Source organism: Chanodichthys erythropterus, chromosome 10 (genome assembly GCF_024489055.1).
Source record: "Chanodichthys erythropterus isolate Z2021 chromosome 10, ASM2448905v1, whole genome shotgun sequence".
In the NCBI taxonomy this organism is placed as follows: domain Eukaryota; kingdom Metazoa; phylum Chordata; class Actinopteri; order Cypriniformes; family Xenocyprididae; genus Chanodichthys; species Chanodichthys erythropterus.
In genome coordinates this window covers 60,128,174-60,151,396 of record NC_090230.1, presented here as the reverse complement: position 1 = coordinate 60,151,396, position 23,223 = coordinate 60,128,174, and the positions used below count along the sequence as shown (strand labels likewise).

Here is a 23,223-nt window from a genome sequence, read left to right as displayed (position 1 = left end):
CTTAAAAATGAAGATTGAAATGAAGAAATGTTTCATTAGAAAAAGAATGTAAAATGACATTAAGATATTTTTAACACTTCTTGAATTAAAGACATGTAAACTTCGAAAAAATGTTTGTTTTGGCACTCAGAGAGGTGTTGTTGTATTCAATTGTATCTTGTTTCCCTCTATCAAAACATTTCTAGTTTCAGTGTTATTTAATCTTCAGACATTCCTCTTTAAATGCAATTGGGCAGTTTCCCGGACAGGGTTTAAATTAAGACAGGATTGAGAGACAAAAATCCAGTCTTTCACGCGATCTGCCTGTGTCCGTTTGAGTCTTTTCAAATAGCGCGCTATAGTCAGCTCGTTGGCCGGAATGTTTGTCGTTGTTGAGTTCCATGAGTTGTTGGCACAACTTGCATCATATGTTTTTTTGATCATTTTTTACCATTTCAAAGTGCATCCAATTGTACACTTTATCCCAGACATTGTTGAAGATTTAATCCCTGCCGTAAAGATGCTCATCTGCCGGTCACGGATCATGGAAGTGAAACTTAAATCGGTCACAGGTTGGATTTATTCACGCACGTTAAAAAAAAAATATTAAAAGCTTCTTTCTTTTCAAATATTTAATTTATAGTATTAACATTATAGGCTGTATATTAACCTATTGGGAAAGAACCGGTATGTCTATGTAAAATCAGATATTGAGCGCCCCCATATCTGTTCTCATAACACCTCAGCGACGATTCGACTGTGAGATTGCTAGTCGAATCAGGCTCCTCCTATCGAAGATTCGAATCGTCGACTATTCAGGGTCACCCCTAACTATATTATATTATATTATATTATATTATATTATATTATATTATATTATATTATATTATATTATATTATATTATATTATATTATATTATATTATATTATATTATATTATATTATATTATATTATATTATATTATATTATATTAGGGGTGTGACGAGACAGGTAGCTCACGAGACGAGATAAGGTTTTTACACACTATTTAAAAAAAAAAAAAAAAAAAAAACTCAATGGCGAAATACATGACTAGAAAAAATAATCTGCATGTGTATTTGAAATATTTTAACTAATCATCTTGTAATGAATGTCATTTCAGTTTCACTTTCTGAGTATGAATTATCATATGCAGTAAAAGACAACAATACTCAAGTACTGTAAAAGGTTTTGCCACTAACTCAACTGCCTGACTTCTGTCCTGTATGATTTCAGTCTCTTCAGATCTTACTGTACATGATTTATGAGCTTCTACAACTTTTGACCTCCTAACTGAACTCCTTTCCACAAACTTATCATAGAAATAAAAACACTATAAATATAAATATTAACACTTTTACAATAAGGTCTAATTTATTATCATTAATGTATTAACCAACATCAACTAACAATGAGCAATATATTTGCTACAGTATTTATTCTATGTTTATGTTAGTTAATAAAAATAGTCATTCATTGTTAGTTCATGATAGTTCACAGTGCATTAACTAATGTTAACAAATGAAACCTTATTGTTTGTGCTTAATAAGATTAAGAGAAAACTCTTATTCATTTTTATGGTAACACTTTACAATAAGTGCAACCATAATTGCACTCTCTCAATATTCAAAGAGCAAATAAGACCAAATGTTTCTTTGATACAGAGCAAAGAGATGGTTACAACTACACTGCCCAGCCTAAGATAGCTTTCATATTGAGAGATATCTATATTCATCAGAGAGCCGCTTTCAAAATGCGGGGTATTGAAATCGTGTTTGAATGCGCGCTCGCGTTTACTTTCCCTTTCGTGATCGCGCGTACTCTGTAAATATGGAGAGGCGGCAACTGTTATCCAACTGAATTAAATGTTTTTATATTTAAATACAAAGCAAAATGACAGTGGAGGCGTAATGTAAACGTAGCGGTGGCATATTCTTTCCTAATCATCCTAACCACTCTGTCATGGCAATATCACGAGACTACTTTTTGCCTCGACGAGAAATCTCATCACATTTTAGTCTCTTTAGTCTAATATATATTAATATAAATAAAATAAATAAATATAAATATATAATATATAATATATAATATATAATATATATATATATTAAATATTAATAGTAATAGTAATATATATATATATATATATTAATAGTAATATATATATATATATATATATATTAATAGTAATATATATATATATTAATAGTAATATATATATATATTAATAGTAATAGTAATATATATATATTAATAGTAATAGTAATAGTAATAGTAATATATATATATATATATATATATATATATATATATATATATATATATATATATATATATATATATATATATATATATATATATATATATATAGTAATAGTAATAGTAATAGTAATATATATATATATATTAATAGTAATAGTAATATATATATATATTAATAGTAATAGTAATAGTAATATATATATATTAATAGTAATAGTAATATTAAAAAAAAAAAAATATATATATATATATATATATATAATATAAAAATAAGAAATTATAAATAATAAGAAATACATGTGTCTTCTTTGAAACACAACATTAAGCCTCCTGGTAGGTTTAACAAACCTCAATTTAGTCCTGTAGTTGCGCTAGTCTTCCTCCAGGAAATCGGCTTATTAAACTCTGGACTAGACTAAGTCTAGGACTATTTTAAACCATGACAGAGAAAGCAGATTTCTGTTAATCTGGTTTAAAAGGCCATTTTATTCCTGGACTAGGCTTAATCTGGGAAACCGCCCCAATAAGTATCAGCCGTGTGAAAAAAACATTTGGTTTTTGATCACTGAAAAAGGGTAAAATTCAACAGTTTGAACCTGGAGCTACTTTGAGATCCCCTTATCTATTGGACTGAACTAAATAGGGCCCTGAAAATTTAAGCATGAGAATCTAATCTAGAAGGATATTAAGATATCTTGAATATTTTTAGAGTTACAGGCATGCAAACTTTGGAAAATGAATATTTATGGAACTCAGACAGACAGGTATGTTCAGGCAATTAATTTTTTTTTTTTTTTTTTTTTTGGACTACTGAAAATGTGTACAATTTACTCATGGAGCCCATTAACATGTCCATATCTCTGGGACTGAACCATCAAGGGCCTTGATGAAGATACCAAAAGGAAAGTTTATGAACCAGAATTTAAAAGGATGTTAAGATATCCTTAATACTTCTTGAGTTACAGGCATGCAAACTTAATACACAAGTACACCTACCAATATCTGTGTAAAAATAAAATGACAATGCTGCCATCTTTCATTTTACATCCATCTAATTTTGTTCCAAATCTCAGGTGAAAATTGTCATTATATTATATTATATTATATTATATTATATTATATTATATTATATTATATTATATTATATTATATTATATTATATTATATTATATTATATTATATTATATTATATTATATTATATTATATTATATATATTTTTTTTTTTATAGTCACATCAATCATCGTTTTCATGTTGATCATTACTATCACTGTACTCACTGTCATGAGTACTTGTGCACATCCCTACTAAACATGTCCAAATGTTGTATTTCGGAAATGAAACCCAAGTATTGTGACCTGCAACTGGGGTTTTCTCCCCAAGATGGCCACAGATGTTAAATGTGCTCACATCTATTACATCAGTCACAGGTCCCTGTGGATTGTCAGTTTTTTATATATATATATATATATATATAATAATATATTTTTGTGACGTGATCTCATCACAGGTGATGTAGTAGTTTTGGTATCAGTAGATGGGATGAGGCCAAAAACAACATACGAAATGGCACTCATCCCCCGACACCTCCTGCAGCATCTCCATAGTGATGTTTGTCTCCTGAATGCCGCTAATCTACATGCGTAATGAAGGCAGCGTCCCAGTGGACATGTTACCTTTATCACACCTGAGGTCAGTTGTTTTTTTTAGTGAGTGAGCAGGTTTTGCCTGTAGTCATGACCATTAGCTTTATATAAAGGACCCCAATTTCTGAAAAAAAAATAAAAATAATTTTTGCTTTCAACTGAAACTGCTTCAATTATGTCTTTTCCAATGTTCATTTGTGTCCATTTACTTGTCTTTGTGTCCGTCCAAGAATGGTGATGTTGTATTGTGATGATGATTCTCACCCCTAGTATATGACGCCCTGCTAGATAAACGTGCCTGTGAGCGCTGCAGTATGGTTGCAGTCTCTGAGTACTGCAGTATGGTGGCTGTCATGCTGACGCTGGCCGTCTGACGGCTGTCACTGTGTTTCTGCAGGCGACATCATCGGTGAGGTCACATGTCTATCAGATCAATGTCTTCATCTGAAGGCTCCAAACACACAGCAGCCTTCCCATCATACCTACCCTGTGCACACTATCTTGTGTCTCTGCCGCAGCAGCCACGTGAGCTGCACATTACAGTTCCTTCCTTTATTATTCTGAATGCATTCTTGTGCATGAAATATGCTTGTGGTCATGTGCACAGCAGATTAATTTTAACGATAACAATAACAGTACAGCATAAATGAGTACACCCCATCTGAAGATAAAAATATATCTCTTAATGATCACTTACAGTTCATTTTGAAGATCATGAATGATATTTATTAAAAAAAAAAAAAAAAAACAGACACATATGTAATCAATATCTGTAAAATAAATTTGCTGTTTTGCTTAAATGAAGGGTTGAAAAAATTGGTACACCTTTGATTTAAAGGCACATATCCAAAAACCACTAGAACAGTGTTATAATTTGATGACTTGTATACATTATCCCAAATGTTTCCAACTTTGTTTAAATTCAGAGAAATCAGCTATTTTAACCAGTGTAACGGCCCGTATCATTGCGTTGCCTGTCAATGATATCATATCCGCGTTACCCTTGATTTCCGGTTAGAAACCATGGAAATATCAAATATGCTTTAATATGTGTGTTAGTGCTGGACGGTTTGACCCAAAATCTGTATCATGTTTTTTTTATTTTTTAGGATTCTGGTGGTTTCACAGAATATCATGTTTTTTTTTCCACTGGACCTTTATTTTGCCATATTTTACTGTCAGGAGTACCCAGTAGCCTCTCACTGCAGAACACGAGATCCAGGGGGTGGAGACTGGTAAGTTTAGGGATATATAAAGTGGTAGGAGTTGGATCTGGATCCAGGGGGTGGAGATGGGTAGGTTTAGATCCAGGGGGTGGAGATGGGTAGGTTTAAGGATATGTAAAGTGGGAGGAGTTGGATCTGCATCCAGGGGGTGGAGATGGGTAGGTTTAAGGCTTGTTCGACTTGATGCAGTGCCGCAAAGAGCGATCGGCGGCTGACTTGAAGCAGTGCATGCCAGTAAGAAATGTTGTCTGACTTGAGACAGCGCTGAAGTCATGTGACTGTGACGTATGGCTTTAAAGAACCGCGATCCGAGATCCGCTGCCTGTTTATTGTCACGCCTTCAGCTCCACTAATGCTCAAAAATCTGTTTTTATAACCGTTAAAGCTCTTTTCATGTAGTCGCGATGTTGTATTGTCATGTTTATCAAAATAAAACAGATAAAAAACAAAGACCCCATTACATTATTTAAATAACATGCGTATGTTGAACTTTATTCTTGTAAAAACAGATGCTGTAAGCAGTACATAAAGTTTTGAATGAAAAGGTCAGGTCTGAAAACATCAGTGTATTAGTCAAATATTGCATTTATTTCACTTCAGCTTTGATAAAGTATGCAAACCGATGCAAACGCAGCACGAGCGTCACTACGGAAGGCAGAATGTGTCCGACTTCAAGTCTTCGTTTTCAGCTCCCCTCCGCCTGCACGCGGCTAATCTCGCCGATGTCGAACACACCTTTAGATCCAGGGGGTGGAGATGGGTAGGTTTAAGGATATGTAAAGTGGGAGGAGTTGGATCTGGATCCAGGGGGTGGAGATGGGTAGGTTTAAGGATATGTAAAGTGGGAGGAGTTGGATCTGCATCCAACCTCGCCCCCTGGATCTCGTGTTCTACAGTGAGGACCATGGCTGCGTTCCAGTTCGGTTTTAGACACGCACTCGCAAACTTCCCTAAACACTTCCCCTCGGGGGAATGCCGCCATTTTGAAGTGCATTCCACTTCGTGAAGTGGACGAGGGAAGTTTATATGGACAGACCTTCGCTCCCTCGATTTTGACCGAGGGAGCGAGTCTATTTCATATGTACACTTCAGGCAGCTCCATAACCCACAATGCAACACGATTGTGACGTCACCGCATATTGCGTTTAATTTACCCCACCACAAACAACTCTGATATATTATTTTTTAAACATTTAAAACACACATATATATACATATAGAATGCTGTATTAAACAATTTTGTAAGGGGAAAAAATAAATAATAAATCAGCTCCATTGCGGATTCCAAGTGATCAAGGGCTTAGGACGTTCCAGTTCAGCCCATACAAAGGTTCCGCCAGAAGTCGGCACTCGTGCAACGTAAGCAATGACGTACATCCGAGTCAACGAGACCGAGTGAAGTTAGTGAGGGAAGGGCATTTAAAAACCGAACTGGAACGCAGCCCATCTCAGAGTACAGGGTATAATATGTGTTTTTTTAATATATATAATATATATATAACATTGTAAGGACGAATAAAAATTAATTTAAAAAGGTAATCAAATCAGTTTATAAAGCTAACAATTTACAATTTAGTTTAAAATGTAATCCAATGAGTTTAATTATTTAATTAAGTAGGCAATACATTTTTACTGTGCAATTTCTGTAATTTCATTGAAGACCTTGGAGTTTGTGTTTTGATAAATGGTATTATTATTATTATTATTATTATTATTATTATTATTATTATTATTATTGTTATCTCTATTAATCGAAGTACACTCTATTGTACAATAGTAATATTTGTTATTTCATGTTATACCGAACTTTTATTTTGACAGGGTCTTGAAGACCTTCTACTTCCAGTGTAAATGATGCAACAAATTTGTTTTTTTTTATAGATTCAAAAAATAGTTTTGTCAAATTAAACTGTGAAATGTTCATAAAGTGACTCTAAGAGCAGCTCTGCAGATGAAGTTCATGTATAGTGAGTGAGACAGCAGATCATCACAAGCGGGCTTCAGTATGAGTAGCAGTAGACAAAACTGCGGTGCTCATTCATACACACTTCATAGCATTCTTTTTTAGATTTAATATTCACAGACACTAGTCAGTATCGATATGATTCATTTTAAAGTCCTACTTTTGATTTATTCATCCAAAAATTGCCAAATTCTGTGACATTCAGCTTTATACAGTAAGTTCTATTTGTGACTAGATTTCATCCGTGTTTTCTGCATTGTGAAAATCAATCATATGGCTCTACATGGTATTTGCAGTATTAAAGAGTGTTATAAAGTTGTTTCTATTAGTGTAAGAATGGTATGCAGTTAATAGAAGTCTGCTCTCTATAAAATCTAAATAGTGCTTCATTGGCATCGAATAGATACAGCAGCTGTTTCAGCTGTGCACCGGTATGGCGGTTTTTGAAAAATACATATCAGTCTCGAAATTGAAACCGGTTTACCGCCCAGCACTATTATGTGTTTTATTAGACAGGTGAATCCAAGTCAAGTCAACCACCTTGTAATATGATATTCTAAAATCGATCCAGCTTACTGCAATGTGCGACAAGTGCCTTGTACCAGCCACAGAGCGAACGCACAGAGTAACGTTATAGCATAACTTTCAACACACTCAGATGTTTTTCAGTATGATTGTTTTTACCGAGTAAAACTGTGCTGCATTACCCCACGATTTAAATTCGTAAAATAAAGTCACCTGTATGAGTAGTAATTCAGTACTCACAGGTATTTCATTAGAGTGAAGTGAAATTATGTGAATTTAAGTGATCAAACATAACTGTAACAAAGTTCAAGTTTAGGGGAGGAGATGGGCATTAAACTTAACTTTAATCGAAATAAACATAAACAACATAATGAAAGAAGCGGCAGCGGCCGACTGCAGCATATAAGCATAATAAAAACAGCAACATAAAATGTCCCAGGATCTCAGGGACATGCTTCATACCACATTAGAGTTGTCAAAAGTACCGACTTCAGTAGCTAGTCGATACTGAAATTTAAAAAAATGTGATGCTTTGAGCGCTGTTGAGCGGATTCGTAAACACCTCTGATTGGCCATTGTGTTGACATGCTCATCGGATATGTGACCCGTCACGGAAACCAGGGACACAAGTCGGCAGCACAACTATTGAGCAAACTGAGAAAGAAGCGCTTTTTTTTTTTTTTTCAAAATTGGTGATTTTCATTTTTTGCAGAATCTGTTAGTTGAGATCATGAAGAAGCATCTCCGTGTTTTAGATAGCAGTATTGGTTTATTTAAAAGCATACATTTTGAGGTTGCAATCAGCTTGTTTTTCAGAGATTCTATCTCGCAGTAGGGGCATGTCATTGTCTGTTTGTATTTCCATACTGGAATCAGATACGCCGGCTTTCGTTTCTTTTGTTATTGCCACCGCCCTCCAAGGGAAGCGTGGCTACTTATTTATGCAGCGCTCTGGCCGGCTCTAGCTGATATCAAAATTTAATGAAGATGGACGCCGTAAAGAATATCGCAGACGAGCTGAACCGTGGTTGTTGTACCGAAAATGTTTTGAAGTACAACGTACGTTCTTTAGCTGCGGAAAAAGTGGCAGGACATACGAATTATTGGACATTTAGAGGCAAACAGATGCATAGTGCAAACTTCGGAGATGGTTACATCCACAAAGAAGACCCCAACAAAGAGAAAGTGTGCCCGAACAACTTATTTCATTGGAGGCAACAAGATCTTTTCTGTTTCTTATGGGGTGAGTTTCCAAAAACATCAAAGTTTGTCGTTTTGTGTTTATTCTAAGAACACGTAGTTTACACGTTATCTCATGTGTCTATTGTTATTAGCTAGCTCAGGACTGTTGTTTTAATTGTAATCGTTAGCATCGTATCACTTGCCAAAAACCCCCATTACTATAATGGGCTTTTAGATGGTAATGTTAGCATGTTAATTTGAATAACGCTTCAACTGCTTGAATTGACTGGTGTGAATGGCTTAGCTCATGTAAACCTTACTATTCTTGAATTGAATGTGACGCTAAAATTTTAGCCAGTTACTACTTCTTAACAAGTATTTACTAATGTAATAGTAAATGTATCAGATTAAATTCCTACGTAAGTAAAAGTATAAAGTATCCGTAGCTGTAAAATGTGCATTATAAGTCAAAAGTAAAAGTATTGAAGAGTTTAATGTACATTTGATTTTTTTAATCCTTTGACTCAAACCAGGTCTAACCACTAACTGAGGTCTAAACCAGGACTATACGGTTATCACAGAATCCCGTTCAAAAAGTTCTAAGGTCAAAAAAGATAAATTACTGACATTTACAATGCACATTATCCTTTATTATTAATAGTATGCGGTCCGGTTTTCACGTTTCGTCTGTCGTTGCTATGCAATCATGCAGCTTTACAGGGGATATGGCTTATCTAAATGAGATGTAAATGAGCCCTATTGTCACTCCCAGCAGGTGAGAACAGGCGAGAACTGCAAAATCTTTAGGTCATTTTCTGCCCTTTGAGCTTTTTTGAGTGCCTACCTTCAAACGGCCACAACTTCTCCAAATATTATCAGATTTCCATGTGTTACACATCGTTGGAAAGCTTGGAGACTACACTTTCAGAATCCGTGAATAACTCAAAATGCCCCAGAACCGACTTGTGTCCCTACTTTCCGTGACTGGTCACATATGTCTGTGATTGGTTTCAATGATCAGTGCTGTAAAAATGTTGTAAATGGTCATTAATGACGCTCTTCACCAAGCGCTTACACGATGTTCACAATATGTTTTTTGCACAAATGGTCTCAACCCTTTGGCCTTTTTAAGAATACAGCACTATTTTATAATTTACTGTATTTTCCAGAAAATAAGTTGCACCTGAGTGCAGGGCCATAGCCAGGGTTTTATAATTACTGAGGTCCCATGGATGGATTGATGGATGTGGGGTACTGTCAGGATATAGAAAAGCAATAAAAAATTGTAGAGGTTTTTTTTATTTATTTATTTTTACATAAAAATAGTCCCATCCGATTTTAGTCCCGTCCGAATGTGCCATCTCAGTAATCATTATGGACAATGTCAGTAAAGATTACAGTGACTTTTACCTTCTGTAAAAAGGTCTGGGAAAAATTACCTCAGGTAATTCCTAATTCCTTCTAATCCCGTTCGAATAGACCCGCTGTAAATATGAACGTTAAAATTCCGTCATTTCCTGTTTAAAGTAATTTTCTGTGCATTTTTCAAGCATGGAAGCTTGGTGGGACAAGTCTGTAGCAAACCTCAAGAATTTTCTACATACCATTCAGAGCAAAAAGAAGATCGAAGCAATTGTCAGAGGCACAAAACTAATTTTATCTTTTAGCTAAGTGCCTATTACCATCATAATCCAATCAGAATTTAATTAATAAATCGGACCTAACTGTTATTTATAGTTTATATATTTAGATTATATGTGTTTTCGCACATTGTATCAGGATGCAATGTATACCCACATGACGACAGGGAGGTGTCGACAGTGCATAAATCGAGTTACCCCTCCCACTTCTGCTAGTTTTACTGAGATGTCTTGTCCCGTGCGAATTGGCCAATTAATATTACAGACATCGTGAGGTAAAATTGCATTACTCCACCTCCCCATGTAAAACTATTCCCGTCCGAATAGGGATTTACTGTGTGAAATAAAATATTCTTGCTTGGCATTTTCCTGCTCTTTTCTCAGCCAAAATCTCTTCTCATGAAATAAAAGCTCAAGTGAAGTGCTGAATATTTCAGGGACCTTTTTTATTGTTATTATAAAAAATAAATAAATGAATAAATAAAAAAAATGTATTTTGCTGCTATTTCTACTAATAAATAAATCACCTCACAATTCTCTCCCAAGTGGTTTCATTATTGGCAGCATTAAAGAGGACATATAAATCTATTTGAATTGGTCATTATTTTGTTTATTGGGTGTACTAGAATATAAGGGTGTGGTAAAGGTTCTTGTGTAGTGGGAAGGAAGAGGACAGGGATCGGCTTTGGCTGCTGACAGTCTTTATTCTCACCAGACAAAATATCAAACACATAAACAAAAGGACGGTGCAACGCACACTCAATAATTCCACATCCAAGGACAGGCTTCACTCCAACACGAGCACGGCTCACTCAACGTGACTGTCAGCAGTCTCTCTCCTCCGCTCCTGCTTCTCCTGGCGTTTTATCCTGTCTCCACGCCAATTACTGGAACAAGAAACAGGTGTTCGTGATTTACATTCAACCCGTTCAATCACCGCGTCTCCCCGGACACTCCCTCCTGTTGCAGACCCCGTTAAACCACACCCCCCTCACCACATACCCCCACCGCCCAACTCAGGCTGGGGAGCCCTCCGGCCTGCAGCCCCCCCCCCCCCATTTCTGGAGAGGAAGTCGGCCACAGCCATCTGAACACCCGGCCTGTGGATCACCTTGAATTTAAAAGGCTGTAAAGCTAGATACCAACGAGTGATCCGCACGTTGGTATCCTTCATGCGGTGGAGCCACAAAAAGGGGAGAGAGAAATCAGGGGAATGAAGTAACGGCCCGCCACATAAAGCAGCCTTCACCTGGGTAAAGGCCTGCTGGCACAGCTCCGTCCACTGGACCGTATCTGGTGCATCCTTTTTAGTCAGATCAGTCAACGGGCTGGTGAGGTCCGAATAATTAGGAACAAACCTCCTGTAATATCCCGCCAGCCAGAGGAACTGTCTTACCTCCTTTTTGGTCTTGGGACGCGGACAGGTTGCAAGCGCTGCTGTCTTATCAATTTGGGGACGCACCTGTCCATATCCCAAGTGGAAGCCCAGATACTTTACTTCCACGCGCCCAATTGCACACTTCTTCGGGTTGGCCGTGAGCCCAGCCCCTCTCAGCGACCTCAGGACAGCCCTCAAATGCCAATCATTACTAAAAATAATAATGTCGTCCAGATAGGCAGCCGCATACGCAGCATGGGGCCGTAAGATCTTGTCCATGAGTCGCTGAAAGGTAGCCGGTGCCCCGAACAGCCCGAACGGAAGGGTCACGAATTGGTGTAATCCAAACGGCGTCGTGAAAGCGGTCTTTTCTTTGGATAATGGAGACAAGGGGATCTGCCAATACCCTTTCGTTAAGTCCAGTGTTGAATACAAACGAGCTGTACCAAGCCAGTCAAGCAATTCGTCCACACGCGGCATTGGATACGCGTTGAATTTCGACACTGCATTCACCTTGCGATAATCCACACAGAACCGCACTGAGCAGTCTGTTTTGGGAACCAAAACTATCGGGCTCGCCCAGTTACTGCCCGATTCCTCTATTATCCCCATTTCAAGCATTGCCTCTAATTCTGCCTGAACCACTTTTTTTTTGTGTTCAGGTAACCTTTACGGCCAGCTGTGAATCACCACGCCCGGCTCGGTTTCAATGTGGTGCTGAATGAGGTCAGTACGGCCCGGTAGGGGAGAGAACACGTCGGCAAACTCAGCCTGTAATTTGGAAACATCAGTGAGCTGTAAGGGCGAAAGGTGATCTCCCCCCGGGGCCAGAGCGAGGGATTGTTTTTTTACGTTCACCTCTGGCCCGAGATCATCCTCCCCGCTAATCACCGTCGCCAGCATCACTGACTCTGCCTCACTCCACTTTTTAAGGAGGTTGAGGTGATAAATTTGACATGCCCCTCTCCTATCGGACCGTATTACTTCATAATCAAGATCACCAACTTGCTGTGTGACCTCAAAAGGTCCTTGCCACTTCGCCAGTAATTTTGAGCTTGACATGGGGAGTAATACGAGTACTTTCTCTCCCGATGCAAATTTAGATTAGTTCCCCTGTCATACAACCGGCACTGTCTGTCCTGGGCTTGTAACAAATTCTCCATAGATAGCTGCCCCAAAGTGTGGAGTTTTGTTCTCAAGTCCAGCACATACTGAATTTCATTTTTCGATTGAGATGGTCCGTCCTCCCAAGACTCTCTTAGGACATCCAACACCCTGCGGGGGTGGCGCCCAAAGAGAAGCTCAAAGGGGGAAAACCCAGTGGAGGCTTGCGGGTCCTCTCGCACAGCGAACAACAGGGGTTCCAACCATTTATCCCAATTTTTGGCGTCTTCTTGAACGAACTTACGAATCATGGATTTAAGCGTGCGATTTAAAACGTTCGACCAACCTGTCTGTTTGTGGGTGAAAGACGCTGGTTCGAATCGATTTAATGCCCAACAATTTGTATAGTTCGCGTAGCGTACGTGACAAACGCCGTGCCTTGATCAGTGAAGATTTCTTTAGGAATCCCCACTTGGGAGATTAAACTGAAGAGGGCGTCCGCAACACTCTTAGCGGAAATGTTGCGGAGAGCCACTGCTTCTGGATATCGTGTTGCATAATCCACAATGACTAATGCAAAACGATGCCCTCTCACTGATTGCTCTAATTGCCCAATGAGGTCCATGCCAATTCGTTTGAAGGGGACCTGCATTAATGGAAGGGGGCGCAAAGGCGCCTTTGGAGTGGCCGGAGGATTTACCAGCTGACATTCACGACAAGACGCGCACCACCTGGGCACGTTCTCGTGAATGCCCGGCCAAAAGAATCGGGCCATGAGGCGATTTAGTGTTGCTGTTTGTCCTAAGTGTCCAGCCATTGGGTTAGAGTGAGCCGCATGGAAAAGTATTTCCCTGTGTCTTGGGTCACTCGATACAACCTATCTTTAATAATCGCAAAATAGGGATAAGTCAGTGGTCGTCCAGGCTGGAGAGGCTGACCGTCGATCGTGCTGACCCTCTCAAACGCATTTTTCAGCGTCTCATCGTGAGACTGCTCCAGGGGGAAATCATCACGGTCCGAGAGAATCAGTCCCCTGATTCCGCTCTGTTCCCCTGAGGCAGTCACCACTGGTCCCCGATCAGTCTCCCCCGCCTGCACTCGCACTTCCTTTCCCCGCGAGCATTTACTCCAAGAGGCACCCGAACATAAATGTCCCAATAATTTATTAAATGTGGGCCAGTTCGTCCCCAAAATTATCGGGTGCCGGAGGTGCGGATTAACTGCCACCTCCACACTATGCTTTTGTCCCCTAAATAGAATCCTGACTGACACCAACGGATAACTCGCGATATCCCCGTGCACACACCGTACCCTAACCATGCGGCCTGTATCCAATGTCCCGGATGAAATCAGGCTTTGATGCACGGAGGTTTGGTTACAACCTGAGTCCACCAAAGCCTGATATGTACCCCCCTTGATACTCACTGGTATCTAGTACTAACCAGCTTGACCGGGGGCAACCTGCAGGTCGTCCGGGACCCGGATCAATGTCCCCACCTCCATCACTGGACACCGGTCTATGAAGTGATCCGGGTCCCCGCAACGCCAACAGGCCGGCCCAGACCTGCCCGCCGCTCCAGTGGCGGAGAACGGATGATTGTATTTGTATTTGTATTTTTGTATTTGTATTTTATTTATATAGCACCAATTTAATACAACGTTAGTTGTACAAAGTGCTTCACAGTGCCAAGAAAGAACAAAAGTAGAAAAAAAAAATAAAAATAAAACAATACAAAACACACACATAACACACATTAAACATCATTCTCAATCATTAGACCTTGCAATCAGAGTTAAGCAAATGTGATTTCAGCATAGCTTTGAAAACAGGTAAAAATTTGGTGGATCTAATCGCGACTGGGAGATCGTTCCACAATTTAGGACCGGCTCGAGAGAAGGCTCGATCACCTTTGTGTTTGTATTTTGTCTTAGTAACGGCAAGCAGATATTTGTTTTCGGATCTCAAGGATCTTGGCGGAGTATACACTGTCACCATCCTAGATAAGTAAGTAGGCGCTAAATTGTGAATGGCCTTAAAGACAAGTACAAGAATCTTAAAAACAATTCGATAACGTACTGGCAACCACTTCAGTGAGATTAAAAGCGGAGTCACAATCATGTTTTTTTGCAGACTTGATCATTCTCGCTGCTGCGTTCTGAATTTTCTGCAGACGCATTAGTGCTTTACCATCAACTCCAAAGTAAAGGGAGTTACAGTAGTCCATTCGAGAAAAAAACATGGCTGAGATTGCCTTCTCAAAATCAGATGAAGATAAAAATGATTTAGTCTTTGCTAACAGACGTAAGTTAAAAAAGCATGATCTGACAACTGAGTTTATTTGACAATCCATCTTTAACTCACTGTCCAAAACAAACCCCAGGTTTTTTTTTACCTTAGATTTAGTAGATCCTGATAGGGTAGTAGCATTTAAATGCTGGATTACTTCATGCTTCCTAGGTCCAAACACAATAGCCTCGGTTTTGTTTTCATTAAGCATCAAACAATTTGCAGCCATCCAGTCCTTAACCTCTTGGAAACATGTCAACAGAGCATCAAATGAATTTGGCTGTATCTCTCTCACGGGCAAATAGGCGTGGAGAGAGGGGAGAAGCAGGCGCGGGGTCCAGCCCGGCGGTGGTCAGTCCCGCCCCCCTGGGCGGGGCTCTCGGCGCCACGAACTGCCGATAATACGTTCCACCCCGCCCCCGGGGCGGAACACGAGGCGGGCCGGGTGGACGGGACCTAGGTAGAGGGCGAGGTCTGGAGAGAGAGAGGGGTGGAAGAGAGGGAGAGAGACAGACAGATGGCAGGGGTTCGCCGACCCCTGGGCACACCAAGTGGTCCTCCGCCAATTGGATGGCCGAATCCAGCGACGTGGGCCGGTGGCACTGGACCCACTCGGCGGTCTTCTTCGGAAGCCGAGTGGTGAACTGTTCCAGCACCACCCGATCGATCATCTGCTCCACGTCACCTCCGTCGGCCATCAGCCATTTGTGGCCCGGAGCTGTTGGGCCAACACGAAGGGCCGGCCCGCCTCCCCCAGCTCCAGAGACCGGAACCGCTGACGGTGCTGCTCGGGGGAGCGGCCGACCCGCTGCAAGATGGCCCTCTTGAGATCGTTGAAGACCAGGAGGTTCTGGATGGGCAGCTGCTGCGCTGCCACCTGCGACTCGCCCGAGAGCAGCGGGACGAGCCGCATGAGCCACTGGTCCCAGGGCCAACCTGACACCTCAGCAATCTTTTCAAATAGGTCCAAGAAGGCCTCCGGGTCATCTTGCGGGCCCATCTTCTGCAGTGGCAGCTGGAAGGGGCCAGCAGCTGCCGCGCTGGTCTCCGCGGGAACCTCCCGGTCTATCCAGCTCCGGAACCTCTCGCGGTCCTCCTGCTGGCCCTGGATGATCGCCTCGAAGCGGCTCTACTGATCTTTTCGGAGATCCAGCAGGGCCCGATGCTGCTCTTGATGAAGGACCGCGAGGGACGCGATGATGTCCGCAAACGGCGTTCCAGAGGCGGGGGTTGCCTGCATGGCGGCGGCTTCCGTCTTCCCTCCCGGGTTTCGGCACCAGTGTGGTAAAGGTTCTTGTGTAGTGGGAAGGAAGAGGACAGGGTCTGCTGACAGTCTTTAGTCTCACCAGAGAAAATATCAAACACACAAACAAAAGGACGGTGCAACGCACACTCAATAATTCCACATCCAAAGATGGGCTTCACTCCAACACGAGCATGGCTCACTCAACGTGACTGTCAGCAGTCTTTCTCTCTCCTCCGCTCCTGCTTCTCCTGCCGTTTTATCCTGTCTCCATGCCAATTACTGGAACAAGAAACAGGTGTTCGTGATTTACATTCAACCTGTTCAATCACCACGTCTCCCCAGACGCTCCCTCCTGTTGCAGACCCCGCTAAACCATGCCCCCCTCGCCACAAAGGGTTCTTATATAGCTGTGCGATTTTAGTGTATTTCTTTCCTTCATAGCGGTGTGTTTTCTTTCCTCCCTAAAAGCCCAAACTTAACTTCCAAAACATCTAGATCAGTGATTGTCGTAAAATACAGTTTACTGTTTTTAAACTGCAGGACGTGTTCTATAATAAAAAAGTTTAAGTTGCGAAAGAAATGCTGTTCTCCAAGCAGCTTTCTGTGCGCGAGCACCGAGAGGACTGGAACACAGAGAGGCAAAGTGAACTTATTTATGTCATAATGCCCGGCTTGGTGAGTATTCATTTATATGCCGTCTGTTATGTCTTAAATGAACATGAACTGCTTTTACATTTGATTACTTTGTTAATATTTTTATTATTTTTCACAGGAAGACTTGTAAATACAGTAACAAATGTATTGCTCATGGTTAGTTCATGTTAGTTAATACATTAATGTTTAACTAATGAATCTTATTGTAAAGTGTTTATCAAAACATGTGCAAGAAAGACGACAATACAGTATACCTGACTGGCTTCTCTCCTGTATGATTTCACATGAGTCTCTTCAGACCTTACTGTACATGAATTATGAGCTTCCAGAACGTCTGTTTGAGGCTTTGTGACCTAATTGAACTCCATTCCACAATTTGAACAGAAATAAAAACAGTATAAAAAAACAAAAATAAATAAAACAGTTTAAGTCTTATGTGCAAATAAGTGCAAGCATAATCAGATTACTCTCTCAATATTCAAAGTGCAAACACAGATCAAAAGAGACCAGAGCTAAGAGGTGGTTACAACTACACAGCCCAGCCTATAGATAGGTTTGATATTGGGAGACAGGCTATTGTATGTAGCCTAATCTGCATGCATCAGGGAGCTTGCACTTTTTCTTTCGCGTTAGTTTTAGAATTTTACAATGGGTTACAATAGAAAGCCACCATTATCCAAACGAATTAAGGGTGTACTCATGTTTAGCTGTCCCTGGCCTGCTTGGAAGAGGTGGGCCAGAGCACAGTTCGGTTGGGCTTGAGCGCAGTTCGAGCAATGAGAGCGCTAACCGTGCCTGAGCACAGAACAGCTGCTACTTTTGTGTGCGCCACTGTCATCATTACGACGGCAAACATCTTTATTACTACTCTGATAGTACACTTCTCAATTCATGTAATTAATTTGAGTGTATTTGGGTTATTACGGGTCTGCTTCTAACCTTATTGATGAACAGGAATTGTAGTTTGCGAGTAAAGCTACAAATTCCTCCATTAACGTCAGCTGCCTTTGTAATACTCTTGATACGTGCAAAGTGAAAATCGTTGTGCGGCATAAATGATAAATATTTTAGGCAGTATCTTAGCGAAAGTGCATCTTCCTGTTTTCTTGCATTCAAAAAGTTGCATCGTATGTGACACAAGCTTGGTCCGGCCTGGAACGTTAAGTGCAGTGTGAGTGCAGGCCAGTGGGGGAGTGGGGAGGGGGGACAGTCGTGCTCAGGCTCGATTCAAGGCAATCATGCCTAGTGTGAGTACACCCAAATGTTTTTTATATCGATTAAAAAAAAAAAAAAAAAAAGCTTCCAGAACTTTGCAATATCGCGTTCATTATCGAAGGCGATTCATCTGCGATATGAACGCGATATTGCGTGGCTTGTCAGTGATCTACGGCTCTGTCTGTTAAATGCCGCTACATTTGAAAGCAGGTGATGGCGATTTCGCAGTAATCAGGGAACCGGCTTTACTGAGGAAATGCGCGTGACAATCGCATGCGATTAATCGTGCAGCCCTACTCTGAACAATATCTTTACAGTCACAGGTACAGCTTTTTTTTTGTTCAGCCCTACTGAAAATGCTACATTCTCCTCAAACCAATGTTTCCATCAAGCTTTTAAGAGATCTCTTACTGAAATGTAATAGTTTTTTTTTTTTTTCATCTCTTATGAATGAATTCTGGGAGATGAGCCCTGGCGCTTAATGTGGCTTGCTGAATGAGCTGAAATGGGCGCTGTGGGTTTGCTGGGGGCATTTCAATCGTTTTCAGTTACAGTTGTGATCAGGCCCGAGTAGATCCAGCAACAATGAGCTGCTTTGTTGAATGAGATGAGCTTACCTCGCATAGCACTGAACTGTTCCATTTATACATCCAGCCACCAGGAGGAAGGTGGAGAGAACTTTGCCATCTGTAATTTTCAATGGTCATTCAATGAATTTTTTTTTTTTTTTTTTTTTTGTAGATCCAGATAGTGGAATCAAAGCTTAAAGGTGAGCTCAGTATTATTTGAAATACAATGTTTGGAAATTAGTCGGGCCGATACCAACAACAAATGTGTAACCAATCCGCATTAGGGGGCATATGACGGTCGAGGAGAGAGAACGAGCTAGAGGGAGATTTTAAAATAAGAAAAAAAAAACTGCAGAATGAGAGATGGGACATGATACAAAATAGAATATCACTGGAATGAAGATTTATAGTGGGCAAGCACTTTAGGACCCGCGTTTATATTAGAAAAGCTTCCTTGTCGTTCGTTCATTATCTGCACTTTATTTTTCGTGAAACATTTTGTTGCGCATCAGCTGTGATAAACAGACATCCACGTGCATTGCGTGCATAACAGTTAAACTACTGCACATTGATGCCCGCTAGAGAATGAGGTGTTTAGCGTCAATGGTAGTGTATTCGCCCCGCATGCCAGCAGCGATCAGGCCGGGGTTCAAGACCGACATGGAGCAGGGTGGGTAGGAGTGTGATTTTTGGAAGCGGAGCAATGAAGAGAGGGGTGGGTTTGTTTGGGTTGATTTCAAATATCAACAGTGTTCAACAACGAATTTTAGAAACTGAATTTTGAGAAACCCTACAGGTATCTTTACCATGGTTCAAAACGCAATGCATAGCACATTAAAATAATTTAAATTATAATATGACATAAATTGCATTAGTATCAAATCGGGCAGATGCGTTGCTGGTGGTCAAATTATTAACGCGGCGTTAAAAGTTAAATAATCTAGTAGGCAAAATAGGCAAAAATTTCATATGTTTGTGAACATACATAGGCTACCTGAAAAATATGCACTGGATTCATCTAGGGCTTTTTTCTTTTTCGCTTCTCATAGTTTCTTTTTTTCCGTGCATAGTTGTCAAAAGTTGTCAGCCAACAGCAAATACAAGTTGGGGCGGGGCTCGTGTGCGTGCGGGAATGAATGATGTGTCGCGGAGGGAGGGCATCTGAACTCGACAAAGCTGACCTGGACCTGATATTTAGTTGTTTTGTTTTTTTTCTTTCAGTAAATATATATGTTTGACAGGGAAGCTGTGCGCAAACAGGAATATATATTCATTTACTTAAAAAAAAAAAAAAAAAAAAAAAACCAACTCAGACATAAAAGGGACTTATAATTTTCCCCCAAGTGCCCTTTTTTTTTCTATATTTGCACTTGCCTGCCTGTGTGTATATCTGCATCTAACAGCTTATTGATCATATGTTTCTTCTCACTTTTAAATACCAGTTATTGTGCGTCACGCCAGTTTATAGTCCCTGTGTTGTGCGATCTTACAGACACCCTGTAGCCGGTATGATGACATCGTTCAGAAACAGCAATAAACTCCAGCAAGATAAAGTAATTTTATGCAAATCCACAGCTCTTTATCTATATATCAAGTATTATAATGGGAATATAATTCAGTGTTTATTTAAAGGGAACCCTGGGTATTAAGACTTTTATGGCCTAATATTAAGCCTAATAAATTATGTCTTTTACTGAAATATGTAATAGAAAACCTATGAAAGATTTGTTATTTAAAAAAATCCATATTGTTTTATACATATTTTGGACAGTGGATGCACAGGGCATTCTTTTAGGTGCACTCTTTTAGGTGCACAGGCATATTTTAGGTGCACAGGGCATTCTGCGTCGATGACATCATATGGTTGCACTCAGTCAGGGATGGACAGTATTTATGATATATGTATTTCAAATACATATTTCAAATACAAAATAGTATTTTGTAATTTGTATTTGATAGGGTTGATGAAAATGGCTTTGTATTTTGTATCAAAATACTTTAATTTGTACAATTGTATTTTTGTAGTTTTAAAAATACTGTAAAATACTTTGTAAGAAGTCTACATGATGACATCATAAAAATGCAGCCTGATTGGTGCTACTCTGTGGTTTGCCCAGACTTGAGTTCAGAACAGATGTTAAGATTTGGTGTTCGTTTTAGTAGCCTAGGCTAAATAGTTTACCAATTTATATAAAGTTCTTAAACTATTATACCCAGCAGCAGCCCCCTATATTTATGATTAACAACCAATTGATTAATTAGTTATAAACTAGTTGCTTTGAATACAGGAGCCATCAGTTGTCTTCTAATGAATGACTTGTTTGTCATTGAGTCAGTATTGCTGATGCAAACTAGGCCCTTCGTTACCAAACATCAAGTAACTAAATTAGGATACAATTATATAAGTAATTCGCAAACTGTTAAAAATTAAACTGTTGGTTGGTTGCTTCATCTGTTAAATCCACAATATGTACATTTTCGCTACAAGAGGTCGCTTATTCAGTCACTTATCCTTGATTTTGTGGAATCATGGGATGTGTAGTTTTCACGTCTACAGACAGTGGAAAAGAATCGGGATGGGACTCGGGAAGAAATCATCATGTTCATGGATGAGATTATTTACGTTACTCTAGTATGAAGCAGAGCACGGCGAGTGATGATGGAGCTGAACAAAACCGCTGGAGAGATTGCTAATGAGAGATGAGCGCGACCCACGTCTCGAGAGCAGTGGAACTTTTAATATGCCACAGTCGCCATTTCCGCTTTTTTTGGTCTAGCGTATATGAGGTAATGCAGCGCTGTTTATCATATTAGATACATTTGTGTGTTGAAAGTTATGATGATACTCTGTGTGTTCGCTTGGCGGCTGCTATGAGACTTGTTGCACACTGCAGTAAGCTAGATCGATATTAGTCATGGTAAAACATGGTACTCGCTGTAAATCAAGAAAACAAAATTTAAACAAGAAGCTATATAACATGAGGAATATAATGCGTCGTTGGTGTTTTCATGGATTCTACAAAATAAAACGAAATCTAGGGTATTATGTAATTCATAGGCGATGCACGGACACGCTCCCTGTGCTGGTTAAAATTGCATATTTCTCTGGATTTAAACATTTTTGGAAACATTTGGGATAATGTAAGTACACAAGTCAACAAAATATATAACACTGTTCTAGTCGTTTTTGGATATTTTAATCCAAAAATCCTGCTGTACATGTTAACTGGTTGCATATGTTAGATTTATTGATTGACTCGGGCAGAGAAAAGCTGTTGCTATCAAACATTGTTTACTTAATCAACTAATCAAAGTCAGTGTAATGGTGAAGGGATAGATCAAATAGGCCAATTGGTGGAAGGTTTGCGAAGAAATTTCATGCTCCCTTTTTTATTTTTTAGTATTTTTAAAATGCAAAAATACAGTAGTTTATTTTGATACAAGGTGTGGCTGCTGTATTTTGTAGTTTATTTTGATACATTTTAAAATTAAGGTATTTGGTATTTTATTTTAAAATACATTTTAATGTATTTTTGCCCAACCCTTCACTCAGTGAGCTAAAGGTGAGCCTGTTGCTATATTTACAGCACCGCAACGCAATCAGACTAAGGCAAACACAGAACTGACGAGGGCAGCTGATAACACATCTCGATTGAACAGCTACAGCGAGAAATTGCAGCTCCTTACAGCAAACGCTCTCCCTCTCAGTTAGCATCGGCAAGCAATAGCCAGAGACACCATCCATTTAGCCCCACTCTTACTGCTTCACCCCTCTGATTGTCTTCATTTTGATTTAATTGATATTGAACATCTGTTTTCATCCGCACTAATTTTGCGCTTTGGCTCAAATTGAAAAGGCAGAACGGATGACATTTTTGTAACACAATAGGATCATCTGTAAAAATGTACTCCAGATTTCTTGTCAAATCTATTTGTACAGTCAATCACAATGCACTTTCGCATTTTAGATGTTTTTTTTTTTTTGAGGCATTCACGATGAAAACCAATACTGCCACTCAATGGGTGTAACCGCAGTCACTCTGGCCGATGCTGACATCATGTGCATACCCTCTATACTTAACTCAAACAATACTTTTTGTGTGTCCTTATACTTGTCAAATGAGTTTAACAGACTGGTTATGTCAACAAATTCAACATATTATTTATCAGTTTTTTGCAATAATAATGAACAATTGTTTGAAGGAAATCAATTCTGCTTTCTCTGGGAGAATTTGGGACCTCTCCTGGCTTATTATATCTATAGCAGTGGAAAATATCCTCTCAGAAGGGGTAGAAGGTGCTTGAACACAGGTAAGATCCAGACAGGTT

General features: G+C 39.6%; 1 protein-coding gene across 2 annotated transcripts in view; it reads left to right on the top strand.

Moving 5' to 3' along the window:
• The window catches only part of slc12a2 (solute carrier family 12 member 2), a 91,139-nt gene that overhangs the window by 18,414 nt on the left and 49,502 nt on the right, over positions 1 to 23,223 (top strand). Inside the window, exon 1 of one of the 2 annotated variants that reach the window (XM_067398449.1) lies at positions 16,185 to 17,131. The exons of the other annotated variant lie outside the window; for it this stretch is intronic. Within the exon in view, the coding sequence (XP_067254550.1) occupies positions 17,036 to 17,131 (96 nt within the window). The 5' untranslated portion in view covers positions 16,185 to 17,035. Of the gene's footprint in view, positions 1 to 16,184; positions 17,132 to 23,223 lie in introns of those variants that run through there. 2 annotated transcript variants of the gene reach the window in all.